Genomic DNA, 20,569 nt, shown 5'->3' on the forward strand with positions numbered 1-20,569 from the left:
GTTATTAATAAAATCTTCATTTCTTTGTCCGGAAAAAAGAAAGAGAGTTAAGAACAGGCTATCAGATAGAAAAAGGTCCAATCCCCTGTATAACTCAAAAAATGCAATAATATCTTGATCACAAACGATCTAAGCATGCGTTCTTGTAACAAAATAATCAAAAACAAATTTTGGAAATGAAAAAAAATAACCAAACACGAAACAAAATCCTACTCAACAAAATTTGTGTTGCTTATGCCTAACAGACACGTCAACTCTCTATAGCAAAATGCAGAATCACACCCTGAATTTTAGTGGCACTCAAGTATTGCAAATTATATATGGAACTTACTTCTCCATTAAAGGAGCTCAGCAACATTCGATGGCAGTTCCTCAACGATCACATTGTAGAACTTCTGAATGTCAAACAGCATTCTTTCATCGTCCTGAGTAACGAAATTGATGGCTACACCTTTTCTTCCGAACCGTCCACTTCGTCCAATTCGATGAAGGTAATTTTCTGGCTGAGTTGGCAGATCAAAGTTTATAACAAGGGAGACTTGTTGTACATCAATACCACGAGCCAACAGATCAGTTGTGATAAGGACACGGGAAGAGCCAGAACGAAATTCGCGCATAATTATATCCCTCGTGTTCTGATCCATATCTCCATGGGTAGCTGAAACAGTGTGGTCACGGCTTCTCATTTTGTCAGTAAGCCAGTCGACCTTGCGCCTGGTGTTCACAAAAATGACACTCTGGGTGATTGCAAGAGTCTCATAGAGATCACAGAGTGTTTCCAGCTTCCAGTCTTCCTTTTCAACATTAACATAAAACTGCTTGATACCTTCAAGTGTTAGCTCATCACGCTTAACCAAGATTCTCACAGGCTTATTCATGAACTTTCTAGTGATATCAAGGGCTTCTGGTGGCATCGTGGCAGAGAACACTCCGACTTGAATTTTAGCAGGTAGCAATTGGAAAATGTCATAGATCTAACATAATAATATCAATTATCAGTATAAATATAATCAAAGTCCAACCGAACTCTGACGTTAAAACCCCACAACATTTCAGGAAAAAATAGAACAAAAAAAGGACGCCTGCAGAACAACTGAATAACGTCAGAACAAACTGCAGTAACAAAAATGAATTCTGAAGCGAACAAAGTGTTGGTGCAATGGTTGAGCCCTTATCCCCCTTGTGGAAGGTCAAGAGTTCGACTCCTGGTGTGTGCGTGTGTCATTAATTATAATAAAAAAAAAAGAATTCTGAAAACAAAACTTGCGGGAGAGCAGCAAATAAAACTATGTAATTAAGCAAAAACTGATACATCTACAAAAAATCAAAGACACCTCCAAACAGAATGTACTGCAATATCTTGTATCTTATCTTACCAGTCAGCCCCCCTGCAAGTTCTATTCTTTTATGCACAAGATCACAACATTGATCTTCTATCATATTTTTTAAAATTTTATTTAGTATTGGGGGAACAATGTAGAAATCCTGAATGTCAAACAACATTCTTTTATAGTCGTGAGCAAGGGCGGATTCATGTAGGGGCCAACGGGGACACGTGCCCACACGAAACAAAAAATTAGCGGTTATTTATTATATTTTAAGGTATAAATATGTATATTTTATAAAGTGCCCCCACTAAAAAAGGTTAAGTGCCCCTATAATGCTAGTAAACCTTTCATAGTTTTAGTCATATTAATTTTATTTATAGTGATATGATCATAAATTGGAGATTAAACAGTTAAAATACTAATTTTTAGCACTTAAATATTAAAAAAAACAAAAAATCTAGTAAGAATAACCAAAAAAATTGAATTTGGAACACCGACGCGTAACTAAGTCACTTAAGTAATACATAGTGCCCCCACAGAGGTCGAGCTCTGGATCCACCACTGGTCCGGAGTAACAAAATTGATAGCAAAGACCTTAGATAATTTATACCAAGTTCTACTCACTGCCTAATCTGGAACCCTATCAGTCTAGAGAGAAGCTCAGTTAAGGAACTTGCAGCCTACATGTCTTCTGCTAACATGAATAGAGAGCTACAGAACTTCATATAGCTACTTGACTAACTGTCAGTCGATGCTAATTACAATTGATGAGCACATGATATCCATGTCTAGTATATATTGCAGGTATTAAGTAGGAACTAGGAAGTATTTTAATCACCACACAGGTTTAGATAAATTACTCAGGCATGCGTGTATATGATATTCCTGATATATTATTGAACAAAAATAGAGCACTATTACTCAATAGATAGTTATAAGACACCTGATCCTTGAAACCACGTGAAAGCATTTCATCTGCTTCGTCCAATACAAACATCTTGATATAATCTGCACGAAGAGACTGCCGCCTCAACATGTCGAAAACACGACCAGGAGTACCCACAACAACATGAACGCCGCTTAAAAGAATTCTCTGATCCTCGCGGACACTGGTCCCACCAACACAAGCATGAACCTTCACACCAAGATAGTCGCCAAGTGCCCTCATCACCTTCTCAATCTGTTGTGCAAGTTCTCTTGTGGGTGCCAAAACCAGTGCCTGGCACTGGACTATGCCATAATCAAGTTGCTGCAAAATTCCAGAGCAGAAAGTTGCAGTCTTTCCGGTTCCAGACTGAGCCTGCTGAATGACATCAAGGCCCTTGCAAAATGGGACAATTCCCCTCTGTTGGATTGCGGAGGGCTTTTCAAAACCTACAATGATGATATGACACTTGCATCAGCCAGCAGCAGGATAAAAGTGATGTTGTATGAAGGTTCCAAAAAAGAGATGGTTGTCAAATAAACATAGCATGTCACCAGACTACTTACCGTAGGCGTATATGCCTCTAAGAAGATTCTCCTGCAAGTCCATTGCATCAAAACTGTCAAAAACTTCATCATAAGATGTGAAGAAATCTTGCCCATCAGCTGATAATCTACACAAATTAATCAAAAAATAGCAGATAAATGTTACATGGCAAAATTCAAGAAAAAAGTCAAGTTGTTACATCAAATAAAATGATTTTCTTCTTTACGACAGAAACTCACAGATCACTCATCTTTGCATCATACTGACGTGCATCAAACTGTCCTCCTTCTGGTGCCAAACCTGCCATGACTGCAATCAAGAGAAAATAAATTAAAGTAGCCCCTTGGCTGCTAATCAATTTTTTTGATATATAAACCACTTAGCGGCAAGCCTATATAGACATCTAAATTTATTTGTAGGCTGTTTATTAAGTGCAACATATTATAAACATACCTAACATAACTAAAACTTCCAAAACTTTTTTTAAAAAACAAGATATAATATTTTTCCCAGCAGACTAATAGAATGGACACCTTTAACATGGATCAACACACACATTTCAGCTTTTAAAGAGATCCTGACTAAAGGTAAATGTGGTTGAAACATATTCAGATTTTCATGGCAGATGGGCCTGAAATGGCCCTCTTCAAAGGCATCAAACCCAAATCACAGGGCATGGCCTGTCAGAAGATGAGCCAATGATTACATAAATCCACAATATGTCCTGTACATGGCCCCCCTGCTCCCAAATCAGGAAATTTTCTAACTCGACAAGTTTTAATTTGACAAGTTTTGATTTACTGATGTACCTACAACTATCCCTCGTGAACCTAACACCTCTTGGTGTAGTGGTATCTTCCATGATTTCTTTAGGGGATGTCGAGGGTTTGAAACTTGTCAAAGACAAGGCGGGTGAGTGAGTGTGTTTAAATAGCAAAAAAAAACTATCCCTGGTGAGGCTGTTACCAAAATGTACAAACATTGATACAGATTGCTATATCTAAGAACAAACACACTTCCAAATGAACAAATCACATCATGCATGATGCATCAATGTTTAATCAGCCCTTTTCTTCTCTCCTTTTTTCATGTCAGATCTAAGCCCCCATTTCATATATAAATCAAGCTATAAACGTACCATTTTTCAGGGAACATATAATTTTAATCAAAGAAATGAAATGCCAGTGACAATAAACAAACAACAAGAAGAAACAGATACATAAACAAACTTGATCACAGATAAATATAGATATGTGAAAAACATGCATGACATACAAGATTTGAAATGAGGATAAATAAAAGACTAACTTGCTTATGATTTGATTATGTAATGAAAAGAAATGGTAGTACTTATGTTTGTTAGGGTTTGTATTAACCCGGATCTGCGCTACGTTGCACAAATCTTTTTTTTTGACTGCCTGTTCACTCGAACAGTTTCCTAACAAATAATTTTTAGAAAACTGAAAAAACCAAAAATATGTTCATTTTGTTATTTTTAAATTTTAAGACTGAAAAATGAAAAAAGTTCGAAAATCGTGTTTATATTCTTTTCTGTTTATTTAACTACAATTTAGAAAACCCCACAAAACTAACTAGACTTTGTTTGATATTGTTGTTAAAATTTATGTGTTGGTGAAAAAGTGTGATTGAAAAAATCAAATGACTATTTAGTAATATTTTTTATATGTATATTTTTAAAGTAAAAAAATTAAAAATATATATTTTTGATGAGATTTGATGGTGAAATCAGAAAATACTTTCGATATTATCTAAAAGCACATTTTTCTAAAATTACGAGGATCTACCTTTTTAACAACATCTTTTAGGCTAAAAATAATATTTGAATTTTATCAAATAATTTTTTGATTGTTTTTCAGCAAAAAAACTGCACAATCTTAGTTTTCTATCCTTCCAATGTAAACTTGAAAAAAATAGAGAACTCGGTTTTTAAGATTTTAGAAAAAGATTTATTTACCTGTATAATATTCCATTTTCTCAGTTTTTTCTTCTTGAAACTCATTTTTCACAATTATTCATTAATCTGAATTCGTATTAACCGCTTCACGGTAATTAATCGATTCGATCAAAAAAAATTTATAAAACTCGGTAAAAAATAATTTATCAATAAATTAATCGAACATACCCGGTATAACCCGGTAATAAAAAAATTTCAAGTCATAATCTAATTGTTAAAATTTTGTAAATGAAGTAAAAATTAGAAAGATAGAAGCTTGAATAAAATATTAAAAACTATCTTTGTATCCATAATTTATATTTAAACGGTTACATAAGAACTCTTTTATTTTTTTCTCTCAAATTGTTCTTCATTTTAAATTTATATCTTATATTTTTTTATCAAAATCATAAAATATTTTCAAATGTTTTCTTATAAATATGATACTTTTACATTGTTTAGTTAAACTAGTCAAAATATTATATATAATAAGGGTCTTACTCCATTGAGAACTTTTTTTTGTGAGATATGAGATCTAATCTCAACCATAAAAATTTACATTTATCTTTAATCTAGACCATTCATTTTAAATCTCATCATCTTCTCCAACCATCATCTCTTCCATCTTCTTTTTATTTACCACCCACCACCACCTCCAACAACCAGCACCACCATTTTCTGGCCACCACCGCCGCCGGCGACCACCACCGCCTCCGGCGACCACCATAATATCACCACCGTCAAATCAAAAATCACCAACGAAAAATCAAAATCACCACCGGAAAATCAAAAATCACCACCCAAAAATGAAAAATCACCTCACCACATTCAAACCAAAAAATCACTGTCGCAAATACAATAAGCACAATATCCACCCACTTGTAAATCACCACGACGAAACAATCACAGACAACCACATATCAACAGTGATACTACCGGCTCCGACCACCTCGACATTACTAACAAATCACCATATCAACAAACTAACAACAATCACCACCGCCAAAATCAATCACCACCTTCACCTCCTCCTATCTTCATCTTCCATGAATGCCTACATTTTCACCGCCACCATCATATCAAACCCCCATAACACTACGCCTGGAAGATCATTAAAAATATGCATAAATCATCAGTTTGACAACAACTATTTAGTGATATGTTTATCGTCTTCTCCCTCCGTTCGCTACCATTAACTGATGCGGCAAGGTTGATCGGAGTAGTGAGAGAGGCAGATCTGAAATGGGGATGTTGGCGAAGATGAGTGATGAGAGAAAGGGGGAGATATTAGTAGGTCTGGTGTTTTATGGCAGTGGTGGAAGGGGGCTTGCGGCGGAGGAAGACGGTGGCGGCGGAAGACAGCGGCAGCGGCTGATGGGGGAGGTTGGGTAGAGATGAAAGAAAAAATATAAAGTATAAATAGGTGGTTATGATTTAATCGGAATGTATAAAATGGGTGGATGAGATTAGATCTCATATCTCATTTTAATTTAAGTTCTCATTTGAGTAAGTGCCTATATAATAAATACTAACAACAAAATAATTCTGTAAAATCATTTTGATTCATTTTCTATTATTTAATTAATCCTTGGACAATACTTATACCGATCGACTTTGATTCCTACTTCCCACAACATTCATATTAATGCAATGATTCCACTTGAACATGAATGAAAATTGAGGCTAGGAAGCTGGAGTAAAGTTGGAGGCCTCTTATTATATTAACAAGAAAAGAGTTTGAATTCATATTAACAGGAGATGAGTTTTATCCTTATATCAACGAGAGGTGAGTCATGTATTCGTATCAATATGAGAATAATCATGCCATCATATCAACGGGGGAGGAGTCCTCTCACCATATTAACATGAGAGTAGTTAGATCACTGTATCAACAAAAGGACATTTGAGAAGATAGACCTCTTCTCATTCTTTAAAGAAATCTGAAGATACAAGTGGGGAGCATGAGGTCACATGTCAACTGAATAAAAGATAATATCCACTACAACAAAATACGCCAATTATGACGGCCAACTTACGACGGAAAAAAATGCGCGCCAAATTACGACGGAAAAAAGTAAAACGTCGTAATTATTTATGACGAAACACAAAATCGTCGTAAGTTTAGTATTTTATTAATAAAATTATGCACGACACGAGTAAACAAAAATGAAAATTATTTGAAGTTGCGACGATGTAAACATTTCCTCGTAAGTTAATTATTTTTATTAAAATTTTAACTTGAAATTGAAAAAAAATATTTAATCAAAATTTACAACAAAAATCGGATTGTCAAATTTACGACGGAAATTAAAATTCGTCGTAAGTTATCAAAGAGGGAAATTTAACTTTTTCCCCAAATTTTTGGCGGGGAAAATATTGAACATCCAATTTACGACGGAAATTAAAATTCGTCGTAAGTTATTAAAGAGGGAAATTTAACTTTTACCCCAAAATTTTGGCGGTAAATTTGACTTTTTTCAAATTTTTTGCAGATAATAATTTATGACGGGTTCTGTCGTAAATTAGCACATGATTTTTTATAATTTCAATTTTTAAGAAATATTATTTCATGATCCAACCATATTATTGTCAACATTTATTTGTTTGGGTGACTTTCAAGAATTTCAGTAAAAAATTAAATATTTTGATAAAATAATTTAATATGAAACATTTATTATATCACTAATATATATATATATATATATATAATCATCCATACGGTTGGATCATTCAAAAATATTTTTAAAATAATCGTAACACCAATTTAGGAATAAACACTAGTTAACAGTACTAGTCCAACTGATGCTTCACTGGTAAATTGGCAAATCAGATAAAATTATTTTGACATTTAATTTTTTTAATATCACTAATATATATCAATTGAAATCCATATATTTGTATCGTTCAAAAATATTTTTAAAATAATTGAAACACCAATTTAGAATTAAACACTAGTTATCTGTACTAGTCAAACTAATGCTTGACTGTTAAAATGACAAACCAACTAAAATCATTTTGATATGAAATTTTGGTTATATCACTAATATATATATCTATGGACATCCATATGGTTGGATCGTTCAAAAATATTTTTAAAATAATCGAAACATCAACTCAGGATTAAACACTAGTTAACAGTACTAGTCAAACTGATGTTTGACTGTTAAAATGGCAAACCAGATAAAAATATTTTGATATTAAATTTTGGTTATATCACTAATATATATAAATATATATATATTTGTATGTATTTACATCCATACAGTTGGATCATTCAAAAATATTTTTAAAATAATCGAAACATCAATGCAAAAGTAAACACTAGTTAGTTGTACTAGTCAAACTGATGATTGATTGTTAAAATGACAAACTAAATAAAATTATTTTGATATGAAAATTTGGTTATATCAGTAATATATATGTTTTGACATCCGTACGGTTGGATCGTTCAAAAATATTTTTAAAATAATCGAAACATCAATTCAGGACTAAACACTACTTACATGTACTAGTCAAACTGATCTTTGACTGTTAAAATGTCAAATCAAATAAAATTATTTTGATAAGAAATTTTGGTTATATCACTAATTTATATATGTATTTACATCCATACGGTTGGATCGTTGAAAAATATTTTTAAAATAATCGGAACACTAATTCAGGATTAAACATCAGTTAGTCGTACTTGTCAAACCGATGCTTGATTGTTAAAAAGACCAACCAATTAAAATTATTTTGATATGAAATTTTGGTTATGTCACTATTATATATATCTATTGACATCCATACGGTTTGATCGTTCAAAAATATTTTTAAAATAATTGAAACTTCAACTCCGGATTAAACACTAGTTAACAGTACTAGTCAAACTGATGTTTGACTGTTAAAATGACAAACCGGATAAAAATATTTTGACATTAAATTTTGGTTATATCACTAATATATATATATATATATATTTACATCCATACGGTTGGATCATTAAAAAATATTTTTAAAATAATCGAACGAGAGTAAACACTAGTTACTTGTACTAGTCAAACTAATACTTGATTGTTAAAATTACAAACCAAATAAAATTATTTTGATATGAAAATTTGGTTATATCAGTAATATATATATATATTGACATCCGTACGGTTGGATCGTTCAAAAATATTGTTAAAATAATCGAAACATCAATTCAGGACTAAACACTACTTACATGTACTAGTCAAACTGAACTTTGACTGTTAAAATGTCAAACCAAATAAAATTATTTTGATATGAAATTTTGGTTATATCACTAATTTATATATTTATTTACATCTATACGGTTGGATCGTTGAAAAATATTTTTAAAATAATCGGAACACTAATTCTGGATTAAACATCAGTTAGCTGTACTTGTCAAACCGATGTTTGATTGTTAAAAAAGACCAACCAATTAAAATTATTTTGATATGAAATTTTGGTTATGTCACTATTATATATATCTATTGACATCCATATGGTTTGATCGTTCAAAAATATTTTTAAAATAATCGCAACACCAATTCAGGATTAAACACTAGTTAGCTGTACTAGTCAAACTAATGTTTGACTATTAAAATGAAAAATCAAATAGATTTATTTGGATATGAAATTTTGGTAATATCACTAATATATGTATCTATTCAAATCCATATGGTTGGATCGTTGAAAAATATTTTTAAAAAAATCGAAATATCAATTCAGAATTAAACAAACCACGGGTTAACTATTAGGTTAACTTTAAACTAACAAACTAAATAATTTTTTTTGAAATTTTTTGTATTTAAAATTATACGTGATCGATTAAATCATTGTAAAGTCATTCAAAAAATTTGTTAATCGTGAAAGAGTCTAGTTTAAGAGAATATTATTTTTCCTAGTTGGTTGCTAAAATTTTATTAGAAACTTTTAAATTGAATATAAATATTAATTGGTCTTCTTATATAAATATGGTATTTTAATTTTATTAACTTTTTATATATACTCGTATAAAGAAAATCGTATAAGAATTAATCGGATTCAAAAAATTAAATTGGTCGGGCACATTACCTTTTAATAAGTTTATTACCTTGTGATAAACCCTGTGTTTAATGAAGATGGAAATCTGAGGTACATAACAGGCTATATGTCACTTACTTATTGGATGAACCCGTCTCACACGGATTGCCAGCATGCAAACAACTTACATCCCTCAGATAAATAACACAGACATCTCACATATCTCTCTCTCATATCCCAATATTTTCACTCTTTCCTCTCTCCTCCTCACTGCCTAGATCTATAATCTTAATCCCCAATACATCAAAAACCAAAATTTGATGCAACCCTTAGTTTTCGATCCAAATCAGACAACCCCCTTGCGAAAAGATCTTTACAATGATTCCCTTTAGTTTGGGTTATTATCGAGAACTCCGATAATAACATCATCAGCGCGTAATGAGCATTAGTCCAGAAGCAGTATGAGTTCCATGAACATCTGTACAGAAAGTTTCTCATTACTGAAATTTAATCTGTTATTATTGACATATCCTTTATAATATGCCCTGGCACCAATAATCTTCTTATTACAGAGCGTAGCAGGAAAATCAGGAGTAGAATCACATACACCTTACCAGGGAGACGAAACAAGTTATAAGCCTTCATCACTGAAACTATCACGCTCGGGCCAAATACCGGTATCAAGAACTCTGTTAATAACGTCATCGGCACAATGAGAATTAGGCCAGAGACCGAAACTATCAGCCAGGTCGAGGAAAGTAGGAGTGTGAGTAGTATGGAGTTGTTGGAGACGATCAGGAAGTACTGATAGAATTCTGGGGATGCGAAGAATAAAATCGGCTTGAGATTGAGTTAGAGTAGCGGAGAAGCCGGTGAGGGCGTGGGTGTAAGTGTAGAGGTGTTGAGAGTTGGGGTGGGATTGGAGAATGGAGGAATACTAGCGGTGGTGGGAAGTGTAAATGTGTGGTTTGCTTGATTTGGAGGCATGGATTATGAAGGATGATTGGGGTTGTTGACTGGAGAAGACTGAGAACCAGAGTATAGATATGAAGATTGACTTTGATAGAGTTGTTGTGAGCAAAGAACAACTTAAAATTGGACTGAAAATTGTGTCCTGGGTCGAGTTAGGATTGCCGGAAAGTGACCGGAATATGGCTAGATTTTTTTTTAAACCTGAAAATACAAACTCACGACGGTTGTTCATCACATATTTCGTCGTAAGTACCCAATATACGACAATATATTCTGTCGTCAGTTAACAATATACGACAATATATTCCGTCGTAAGTTGATTAATTATTTTATTCAAAAAGTGGGCCCCTTCTCAGTAACTTGCGACGAAATTATAACTTGCGACAAAATTATATCTTGTGACAAAAAAATGAACTTACTACTCGACCAAAAACGACGATTTTTTTCCGTCGTAAATGGCTCAATTACGACGATTTCAGTTCAAAAAAACTGTCGTAAATGGCCAGATTTCTTGTAGTGATCGTAACAACTTATGATTACATGGCCCAACGAGACCGCTTCTCATACTATTTATAAAATTTTATCATACTTGGAATGACCTCTTTCAGGATAACGTCACTTGCATATTTTTGGGATCACATCACATGAAAACAACTTTACATGACATCACATAGTACTAAGGCAGGAAGACCCATGGCCAAACCTTCAAGGGACACATGAGTGGATGACTCTGCATGGTTAAGCCCTTAATAATTGCATGTGCTGGTCCAGGATTGTATAGCATAGTCAATCCCTCAAGAGTCGGATGCAATATACTCTCTTGATAATATTATATCTTCATGCAATAGATTTTCCGCTTACAACTCCATGAAATCCTTACACTGCCTCACATGATCAGGTTATGGTTAATTACAGGCTTATATAGAGTGCCTCCCAAATATCATGCAGACTTGGGCCTTGATAAACCGTACCTAACCCTAACACGTCTAAAATTGTCCTACAAAATTACATGTAATTTAAACCGCTATAAAAGATATGTATGTCTTTTATTTACGAATGATCAACAATTTGTTACAAGAGAGAATAAACACATTATATTTTGGCATTCTACGAATCAACACAATTAATCGATTTTCATCACATGTTCTGCTTGTTTCTCGTGAAAACTGTATTCAATCTACAGATTTTACTCTATAATTCTAAAAATCTTCAGATAATTGAATTCCCTTTTTGACTGAAAAAAGATGAAGAATAAAAATCATAAGTTTTAACATTTTATTACTAAAAAAGTCCATTCCGAAAATCTGGTCAAATTCATCGAATTAAATATATATTTGCAAATAAGTATCACCTTTTTGCATATCCAAGTATCCTGTATAAATGAGATACGATATTCGTAAAAAAATCAGTAATAATCCCGTAGCAGCTATGTATGTATAAATAAGACTCCAATAAAAAAAGATCCTCAAGGAAGAGTGTGGTGAGTTGAATTGGTGAAACAGAGATGCAGAAGCAAAAGTGGACAAAAGAAGAAGAAGCAGCCCTGAAAGCTGGTGTACGAAAACACGGTCATGGCAAGTGGAAGAATATTCTCACTGACCCTGATTTCTCTGATGCTCTTACCAACAGGTCCAACGTTGATCTCAAGGTACCACCCCCATTAATCTCTCACTTACATTACTTTGCTTACCCCCTCTTATAATTCACTGTCATTTTATTTCTGATTTTTGTTGTGCCCTTTTATAGTATGTGTTTATTGTTTGATTATATTTTTCATGATGTGGGGAGGGTAAGATGTATGCATGTACGCCGACTTATCTTCCCCAGATACAATACACAGACTCTGGAGCAGAACCAAGGGCGAACCCAGGCTGAAGCCCCCGGTTGAATAATTTTTTTATAGAGATTTTGTTTTCAAATCGTGATTTTTAGGTGAAAATCAGTAAAAACAATTTATTAAACCCCGTTTAGCATCAAAATATTGGCGATAAATCATTGTTAGCCCCGACCACCATTTTAAATAAATCATTTTTAGCCTCAGATGCCATTTTAAAAAATCCTGACTCGCCGCTTTAAATTCATTGTTCCGCGTTTTAAAATCACGGTTCCCCGCTGCACAAACTTTTCTTTCTTTCACTAGGCTATTTCCAAAAAGACTTGGTTTTGACAATGCACTACATACATAAAAACTACTATATTTTTACATACCCCTCGAGGGTATTTGATGATTTTCTTTGTCGCAATTTTATAAACTCATCATTAATGTTTGTGTTAAAATTTGGTTGAATAGTTACACATTTTACCCCCAATCAGATTACAATCACATTTCGTTCGTTCTTGAACTAATTTTTTCTTGCCTCCATGAATTTTAATTTAAGTTGGCATGTGATTATACTTGTATTTGATTCAGCTTTACTCGGGTAAGTCATCAGGTATTCGTTTGAGTCTATTTATTTGATGATATAGTTGAGTCGATTTATTTGATGGTATAGTTGAGTATGAAACCTACTAATTGAGTATTTAAAGAGCAAGCCAAAACTAAGTGAATTACATTGTATCAATTTAAATGTAATGTTTTTTTAATTATTATTTAATAAAAAATATCAACTGACAAGTAACAGTTTAAGTCACAACCAGTTGTTAAACAAGTATTCATATAATTTTATCCATTTAATCGATTAGAAATAAATTCAAACAAGTTAGAAAGTCTATTTTTAATATAGTTACAATATTTTTTAAACAACATTTTTTGAAATTTAATTAAGTACAATATTTCATGTAATTTTATATTATTTAATGCATCAATTTTGTAACCAATGTCCAATGCCTTCTCTACAATTCTGTGATATTTTTCTTGCCTTTATTTCTTTGTTGTATGTCTTTTGTAATCTTATAACTAGTGTCATCTTTTTTTCTAATGATCATCAGGATAAGTGGCGTAACTTGGGTATTGTTAACCTTCCACTAGCTTCGAAAAATAATAATCATGTCTTAGCCATTACCTGTGGTTCACATGCTACTCCTCAGAACACCAATAACGCGCTTTCTCTTGTGGCTGCTAGTGATACCACTAATACTCACAAAACTCCACTGAATAGTGTAACCAAGAGGTTTGTGTATCTTCTTTTTCTATGAAATATGGACTAATTGCTTAACTTACTAGATGAAATTTCTTTACATTTAGGTGGGAAGTTTTCCTTTTTTTTCTTTCTTTGAACTTATAACGGGAAATTAAGGCCTAAATTTATAAATTACATGATGTTTAATCTATTTCAAGGGTTGACTCCAAATCAGTGTGTAAATATTCATGTTTATGATTATCAGATACCTGATGTAATTCCTTGTTTTTGCAGTATAATTTTTAAAGCAATATCCTCGATTAATGATTCAAAAGGGTCTGATTTCAATGCTATTGCCAGCTTTATCGAGGTTAGATACAAAAATATTTTAATTATGATGAGACTTGTACCTATATTTTAAATTAATATTGTAGAGTGTAGACCATTACAATTATAACATGCTAGTAATCTAGCAAAATGGTAAGCTCACTCGAGCACATGTATTACTTTGATATCTTTTTGTTTTAAAATTATCTTGAGTACAAATTCATTCCCATTTAGCATGTAAGCTAGCTGCTCCAGAAACTAAATTAAATTTTAGGATACTAATAGTTCTTAAAAGACCAGACAATATGATAGGAAAAAAGAAGAAATGATAAAGCTGTAATTTCTGCATATTAATTTTTTGGTAAAGGCCAATTATAGGAAAGCTAAATACTCATGTACACATGACTTCATTGTGCAATGAGATTTGAACCCCTGACCTCATATATCCAAGAATTGTGTGTTTTTTCGTTCACTTATGTATGTTGTGTTTATATATTTATCACATAATAACATTTACATGCTTACTGCAGCAAAGGCACATGGTTCCCTATAATTTTAGAGGACATCTGAGTTCAATGATCGGAAGTCTTACTCAGCAAGGGAGGCTTAAAAAGGTAATTAAGTTTCTGAATGTTGATTTTTTGTTCAAGGGTTGTTATTCTTACAACCTCTTCACGCTTAGTCACTAAGCTACCTATTTTATCGCTAATAGACTATTACAGTATTTTAGATGTACTAATTCTCCGAGAAATTGGAAATATAAATAATGAGAAGATATCCACATTTCTTTTGAATGCTTAAAGAAGTTAATCTGTGTACTTATGTTCTCCTGCTCTCCTGTAATAGCAACAACTCAACTTTTGTTTCTCTAAATGTTGATTTAACAGGCTAGTTTGTATTTGTTGAAGTGCAGGTTGGGCAATGTTACAAGATCAAAAAATCAGGTTCAAGTGCAAAAAAGCCTTCTCCGAGATCAAGGGATATGAATCCAGGGACTCGTGAAAATTTTGATGGATCAAACCTTGACACACTGGAAGCGGCTACGAAAAGTGCTGCCTTCTGGCTCGTTCAAGCGGACTACAAGTCTTTTTTGGCAGCTGAAGCAGTAGAAGAGGAGGAAAGAGTCAATACTATGGTTGAAGAATCTGAGAATATATTAAACGCATTGAAGGGGTTTTTCAATAAATATAATCTTTGAAAACCCAAATTCATTTCGGGAACAAAGATCATCATTTCCTGTTCTCATGTATGGATTTCGATTTCGAAGATACTGTTGGTTATTTTTTTAGAACCGTATTGAAATATTGTTGTCTATCCTAGGATGTTTCTTTAAAATTATGATACATGCATCCTGTTTAACCTTGACATTATATAGAAATTATATTGGACGAAGATATGGTTCGAGTATTAAGTTCATATAAAGATCAGATCTTGTGTATCTGCTAAACTGGCAGATTCACTCTGAATTGGTACCCCGAGGGCCGCTTCATGAGAAAAAAAGGTGATTTCCTCCTATAGTTGGATGAACTAGAACCCTCAAACTCTTATAATACATATTCGTAAATGGACTTGACTTGAATCTCTACCCTGTGGTTAAACATCTTGTCACCAAAAAAAGATGTGAGACACCAAATATAGAAAATTGGTATCTAATATGGCACACCACAAGATTCGGATTGAGTTCCTTGTTTATAAGTTACTTAGGGCCAGTTTGACGTTAATATCCCAGACTTGGAAAACCTTGTTTTGAGAAGTGTTATGAGAGCAAATGTTGTTGCTGAAAAATAATTGGCTTTGTTTTTAGAGCTAGAGCTCTCAAAATTTTGTACCAAAATTTGTCCAAATGAATTCTTCATGATGGGGATCATTTATAAAAGTTATTATCAATTAACTCATGTTATTTGTCATTTGGGACAAATTTTGGGAAAAGTTTTTTCTGAGACATCTATCATTTCTCATGTTTTTATGAACAAATCACTGTTAACCAAGCCGAAACAGTACATAATTTTTTCCTATAAAAAGAAGACACAATTTTTGCATTCACGCTAACTTCAGCCGTAATTGAAGTCAAATCCAATTTTTAACCATTTGCTTGTTTTTGGATAATTAAATTACAACACTAATAAAATGCTTGCATTTATCTTTTTTACAAACTTGATAATAATAAATATATAAACATAAAATAATCTAAGTTATTTTAAGTCCAACAATTTTTAAATTATTTTTTAGTAATATTTTAAATTTTTTAACAATATTATAATCAAGTTACAAATGTGCGAGGTGAACGGGCAACAAGCTGCGCCGCCAGACCTCGTTGAAACATGTATTCAGCTGACCCTGCTGTCATTACATTCTTATTTATGACTTTCTGTACTCTTCTCAGAAATTTAACTGTATCAAAAGCCAAAATCCAATTGTATTAAAAGCAAACAGTATTAAAATGTGTTAATTATCCTTACACGCCTAACCTCGCTTATCAACCTTTACTTTAGCTGCTTTAGTTGTCGTCTGACAAACTATAAATAACCTATTACCAAAACCGCTGAGCGGGGAAACTTGTGTAAGATAAATACAAGTTTATTTTCTTGCATTTAAGTTGTATACCAAAATATAAGTCGGTCTAAGAGTTGATCTAACTTCCCCGTGAGGGGTAAGAATGTTCATCGGTGCCTCTTTTTTAGCTGGAATCCATGCTCTCCAATGAAAATCTTACAACACATATCTGACCATGTCATGACGATACTTAAAACCTGGTTATTTTTTACAGTGAACATCAAATTCTCCAAATATATCCATGTGAGATAAGTATAAAGGACAATGTGCACCCTCGGGAAATAAGGGGGTCATAAGCCTGTAGCGCAAAATCATCTGATACTCAGCTAGCGTCATACATTATCCTAAACCTTCTATAGGAGTAACCAGTAGAAATTCATGAGCATGTTTAGCCCATAAGCACTTGAATACTGTTGTTTGTCGCTCTGAAAAGTCAAACACAGTATGTAGATTCTTACTGTTAGGTCACACACACTGTAGAAGGGGTTGAATACAATGTATAGCACAATCAAATCGAATTCAAAGAACACAAGTAACAGAAAACTAACTTTATTAAACTCTGTTACAATGTAGAACTGTCATTTCTCAGTGATGAACAAAATATCACGAGAGCTGCTAAGGTTACAATGAATAATATTCTCGATAATGATAACACTTATAGTGTAAACCCTATGTCAGTGTTTATATATTACACAGTTACAAGATAATCGCTAATTGATATGGAATATAATTATGCTTCCTAAAATATATCAATCAGTTATCTTTTCTTCCAAGTATTCTATTCTTCATAGAATTCCTTCTTCATGCATATTTCTTCTTGCGTTCGTCTTGATCTTCTTTCCTTTCAATCAGCCGCCTTCCTTATCTGAAAGTTTCCTTTAAGTCCTGATATTATCTCCTGATAAATATCTCCTGAACCTTAAGTACTGATAACTTAAGTTCTGACTTCAGTATAAGTGTTGATTTCCAGTTAAGTACTGATTTGTCCTGTTTAAGTAAGATCTGAAAACTAAACATAAATCATATTAGACATGATATTATCAAATATATCTAACAATCTTCCCGAACTTGTAAATTAGCATAATATACAAGTTCAACAGATATTTGATGATGTCAAAAACATTAAGTACAAATGCATGAGAATTTGACTAGATAACTACAACTTACAGTCCTTAAAGCTTTACCAACTTTAACTTCTGATAACAACTTCAGTCTGTATACATATCAGAATTTGAGCAGTTGTAGATCTTGACTTGGCTTCACTTTCTGATCTCTTCAATGTCAGGAGTTGTTCTGAGATAGTTCTTTAACAAACATCTATCAGCATATCTGAGTTCATTAATCATCCTTCTTTTAGCAACTTTAAGCTCTACAGTATCTTCACCGGTTTGGAAGATAGCATATCTGAGATCATTAATTTTTGCTTTACTCAACTCCTGATCAAGTCTTATGACATAGGCTTTGTCAGACTCTAGATTGAATTCAAGTCCCTTAATACCAAGATATGTTCTGATCTTTGCAGTATTAGGCTTCATATCAACAATATCACCCTTGTGATCTCTGTACTTGGGACAGTATGTGTTGTCAGACTTCACAAAATAGAGCCTTTTCTGTCTCTGAATTTGAGTCTTCAAATAATTTGCAGCACTTTCTGTTAATCTGTCCTTCACTTGAAGTAAGAATAAAACATGTTCTAGTTTCTCAAAATACTTCAGTGGTATAGCATTTTCCCTTAAATGGTAAACCCTTCCATCTGTCATGAAATATAACAAGATGTGTTCTTTCAAGAAGGTATGGTAGACCATCTGTACAGATTCTAGTTGATTCAATCTTTCAGGAGTTGCTCCAATACCTGGTTCACTTAAGGAAGTTGGATCATTGGTTGTGTTCTGAACTCTTCTTTCATCAGCACTACCCAATCCAGATTTATCTCTTGCTTCCTTTCCAGTAACCACTCTTGCTTCAAAACCACTTGCTGCAGTCTTCAAAGATTGAGTATGTTTGGATTTAGTGAATCCTGGTAGGAGTAACTTTGACGATTTAACATGAGCAATGTCAGAGTTTTCCTTTGACTTATCTTCTGATATCAAGCCAACTTGAGCTATGTCAGAGGTTGCTTGCTTCATTGTTATATCAGAACTAACTATATCTTGACTCTGAACATCTTGAGCCATGTCAGAGGTTGTCTTAGAAATCTTTCTTGAAGTCAGAGTAAGATTAACATCTTTATCAGAAATTTCTTCATCCATAGGAGGCACATAAACCTTTACAGGTTCACCAACTTTTTCTTTACTCTTGTTTAACGTACTTTGATTATTATCCAGTTTATAAAGACTTAGTTTATTATACCATGCTTTCATCGGAACCCACGGTGATGATGAGTTTGGTTATGGGCTAATCGTTATCGTGGGATTCCAACATATTTACTTATGAATTTCAATATTTAATTTATTTCGATACCTTAGTGTATGGTGATTGTATGATATCTCAGTATTGGTTGTACTTATTCGTCTTATGAGCGTCGCGAATTTATAAGATAGCGTGTTAATCTCTATTGAATCGAAAGTGAATATAGGGGTTTAGAACTTGCCATGCTAGCATAGGTTCATGTATTTGATATGCATGATTCGTAGGTAATTTTAACCATCTTACTTGCCCTATGTAATCATGATAGATAACTTGTGCATTAAACTGTTATGTTGTCAAATTCTATAGACATATAGGGTCTCAATATAATTGGTGTATATTCAACTTCTATCTCTTTTGTGGATGTCTGGTAGTAAGGTATTCGTACAACGAAAGTTGGTGTTTACTAGTTTCGTGTTATCTTATTAGTGTCATCACCATTGCATGTTAAGGTTAAGAACAAAAAGGCTATTGAATGAAGTATTTAATGAAGTTAGAATCCCATGTTTATGTTATATAAGTAAATCAACCTTAATTCTCTTAGCTAATATTAGTTAGTATAATCTTGTAGTTATAAACAATCTCAACTTGTTATGATCTTAGCATTGAATAATAACCATACCATTGTTGCATAAGTGCATAAATTGAAGTTAACCTAAAAGAGTCTCTGTGGGAACGAACTAGAAATAATTTATATTACTTGCGAACGCATATACTTGCGTGTAATGTAGCACGTATTTTCGTCCTATCATCCCAACAACCGCAATCATCCTAACTTTAGCTGGAACAACACTCAGAATGCGGTTCAATAACCTTATCAGCAGTACGCAGCAAAGCAGTACAACCCTCCTGGTTTTCAACAACCGTAATATGCTCCAAGATAACTACTCCAACTTCAGCAGTTACCCCATGGAGGTACATGTCAAGCTAATGAATAATCTGAATTGGAGGAGTTGAGGCTCATGTGAAAGAGCCAAGCGGTTTCTATTAAGACCTTGGAGAATCAAATTGGGCAGATTGCCAATGCCTTTCTAAATCATCAACCGGGTACACTACCTAGTGACATAGAAGTTCCAGGAAAGAAGGAAGCAAAAGAGCAGGTTAAGGCAATTACATTGAGGTCTGGAAGGGTTGCAAGCCAAAAAAAAGCTCAAATTTCAGAATCTGAAGATGTGGCTGAAAAAGATGTCTAGAAGGAAGCAAAAGTGGAACTAAGAAAGAAAACTGTGGAACATACTCCTCCTAAGGGTAATACAGGGGAGAAACAGTTATATCCTCCACCTCCTTTTCCTAAGAGGCTGCAGAAGCAAAAGTGGGATAAGCAGTTTGCGAAGTTTCTGGAGGTGTTCAAGAAACTTCATATCAGCATACCTTTCGCTGAAACTCTTGAACAGATGCCTAGTTATGCGAAGTTTATGAAAGGTATTATCTCTCGGAAAGTGAGGCTCGATGACTTAGAGACCGTTGCTCTAACGGAGGAATGCAGTGA

The 20,569-nt window shown here is 33.3% G+C and overlaps 2 protein-coding genes across 3 annotated transcripts; one reads left to right on the forward strand and one right to left on the reverse strand.

Moving 5' to 3' along the window:
• Positions 1–66: 66 nt before the first annotated feature.
• LOC141664102 (eukaryotic initiation factor 4A-8-like) lies at positions 67–4,186 on the reverse strand. 2 transcript variants are annotated; one of them, XM_074469992.1, is made up of 5 exons: positions 4,108–4,186; positions 3,039–3,108; positions 2,820–2,926; positions 2,272–2,702; positions 67–974 (listed from the first exon to the last, which is right to left on the reverse strand). In XM_074469992.1, exons 2-5 carry the CDS (start codon positions 3,104–3,106, stop codon positions 339–341), a joined length of 1,242 nt encoding a protein of 413 aa, XP_074326093.1. In that variant the 5' UTR covers positions 3,107–3,108; positions 4,108–4,186; the 3' UTR covers positions 67–338. The 2 variants fall into 2 exon arrangements, with proteins under 2 accessions (XP_074326093.1, XP_074326092.1); XM_074469991.1 differs by lacking the exon at positions 4,108–4,186 and adding an exon at positions 3,253–3,323.
• Positions 4,187–12,239: 8,053 nt separating this feature from the next.
• On the forward strand, positions 12,240–15,319 carry LOC141665204 (telomere repeat-binding factor 4-like). Its single transcript, XM_074471184.1, has 5 exons — positions 12,240–12,383; positions 13,664–13,845; positions 14,089–14,164; positions 14,652–14,735; positions 15,035–15,319. Exons 1-5 carry the CDS (start codon positions 12,240–12,242, stop codon positions 15,317–15,319), a joined length of 771 nt encoding a protein of 256 aa, XP_074327285.1.
• Positions 15,320–20,569: the final 5,250 nt, after the last annotated feature.

Source organism: Apium graveolens, chromosome 6 (assembly GCF_009905375.1).
Source record: "Apium graveolens cultivar Ventura chromosome 6, ASM990537v1, whole genome shotgun sequence".
NCBI lineage: Eukaryota > Viridiplantae > Streptophyta > Magnoliopsida > Apiales > Apiaceae > Apium > Apium graveolens.

Coding starts and splice junctions, on each gene's coding strand:
- LOC141664102 (XM_074469991.1), bottom strand. Junction 2,927..3,038: donor GATGCAAAGATGAGTGATCT/GTGAGTTTCTGT, acceptor TAATTTGTGTAG/ATTATCAGCTGATGGGCAAG. Junction 2,703..2,819: donor TAGAGGCATATACGCCTACG/GTAAGTAGTCTG, acceptor TCATCATTGTAG/GTTTTGAAAAGCCCTCCGCA.
- LOC141665204 (XM_074471184.1), top strand. CDS start 12,240: ATGCAGAAGCAAAAGTGGACAAAAGAAGAAGAAGCAGCCCTGAAAGCT. Junction 12,384..13,663: donor GGTCCAACGTTGATCTCAAG/GTACCACCCCCA, acceptor AATGATCATCAG/GATAAGTGGCGTAACTTGGG. Junction 14,736..15,034: donor AGCAAGGGAGGCTTAAAAAG/GTAATTAAGTTT, acceptor GTTGAAGTGCAG/GTTGGGCAATGTTACAAGAT.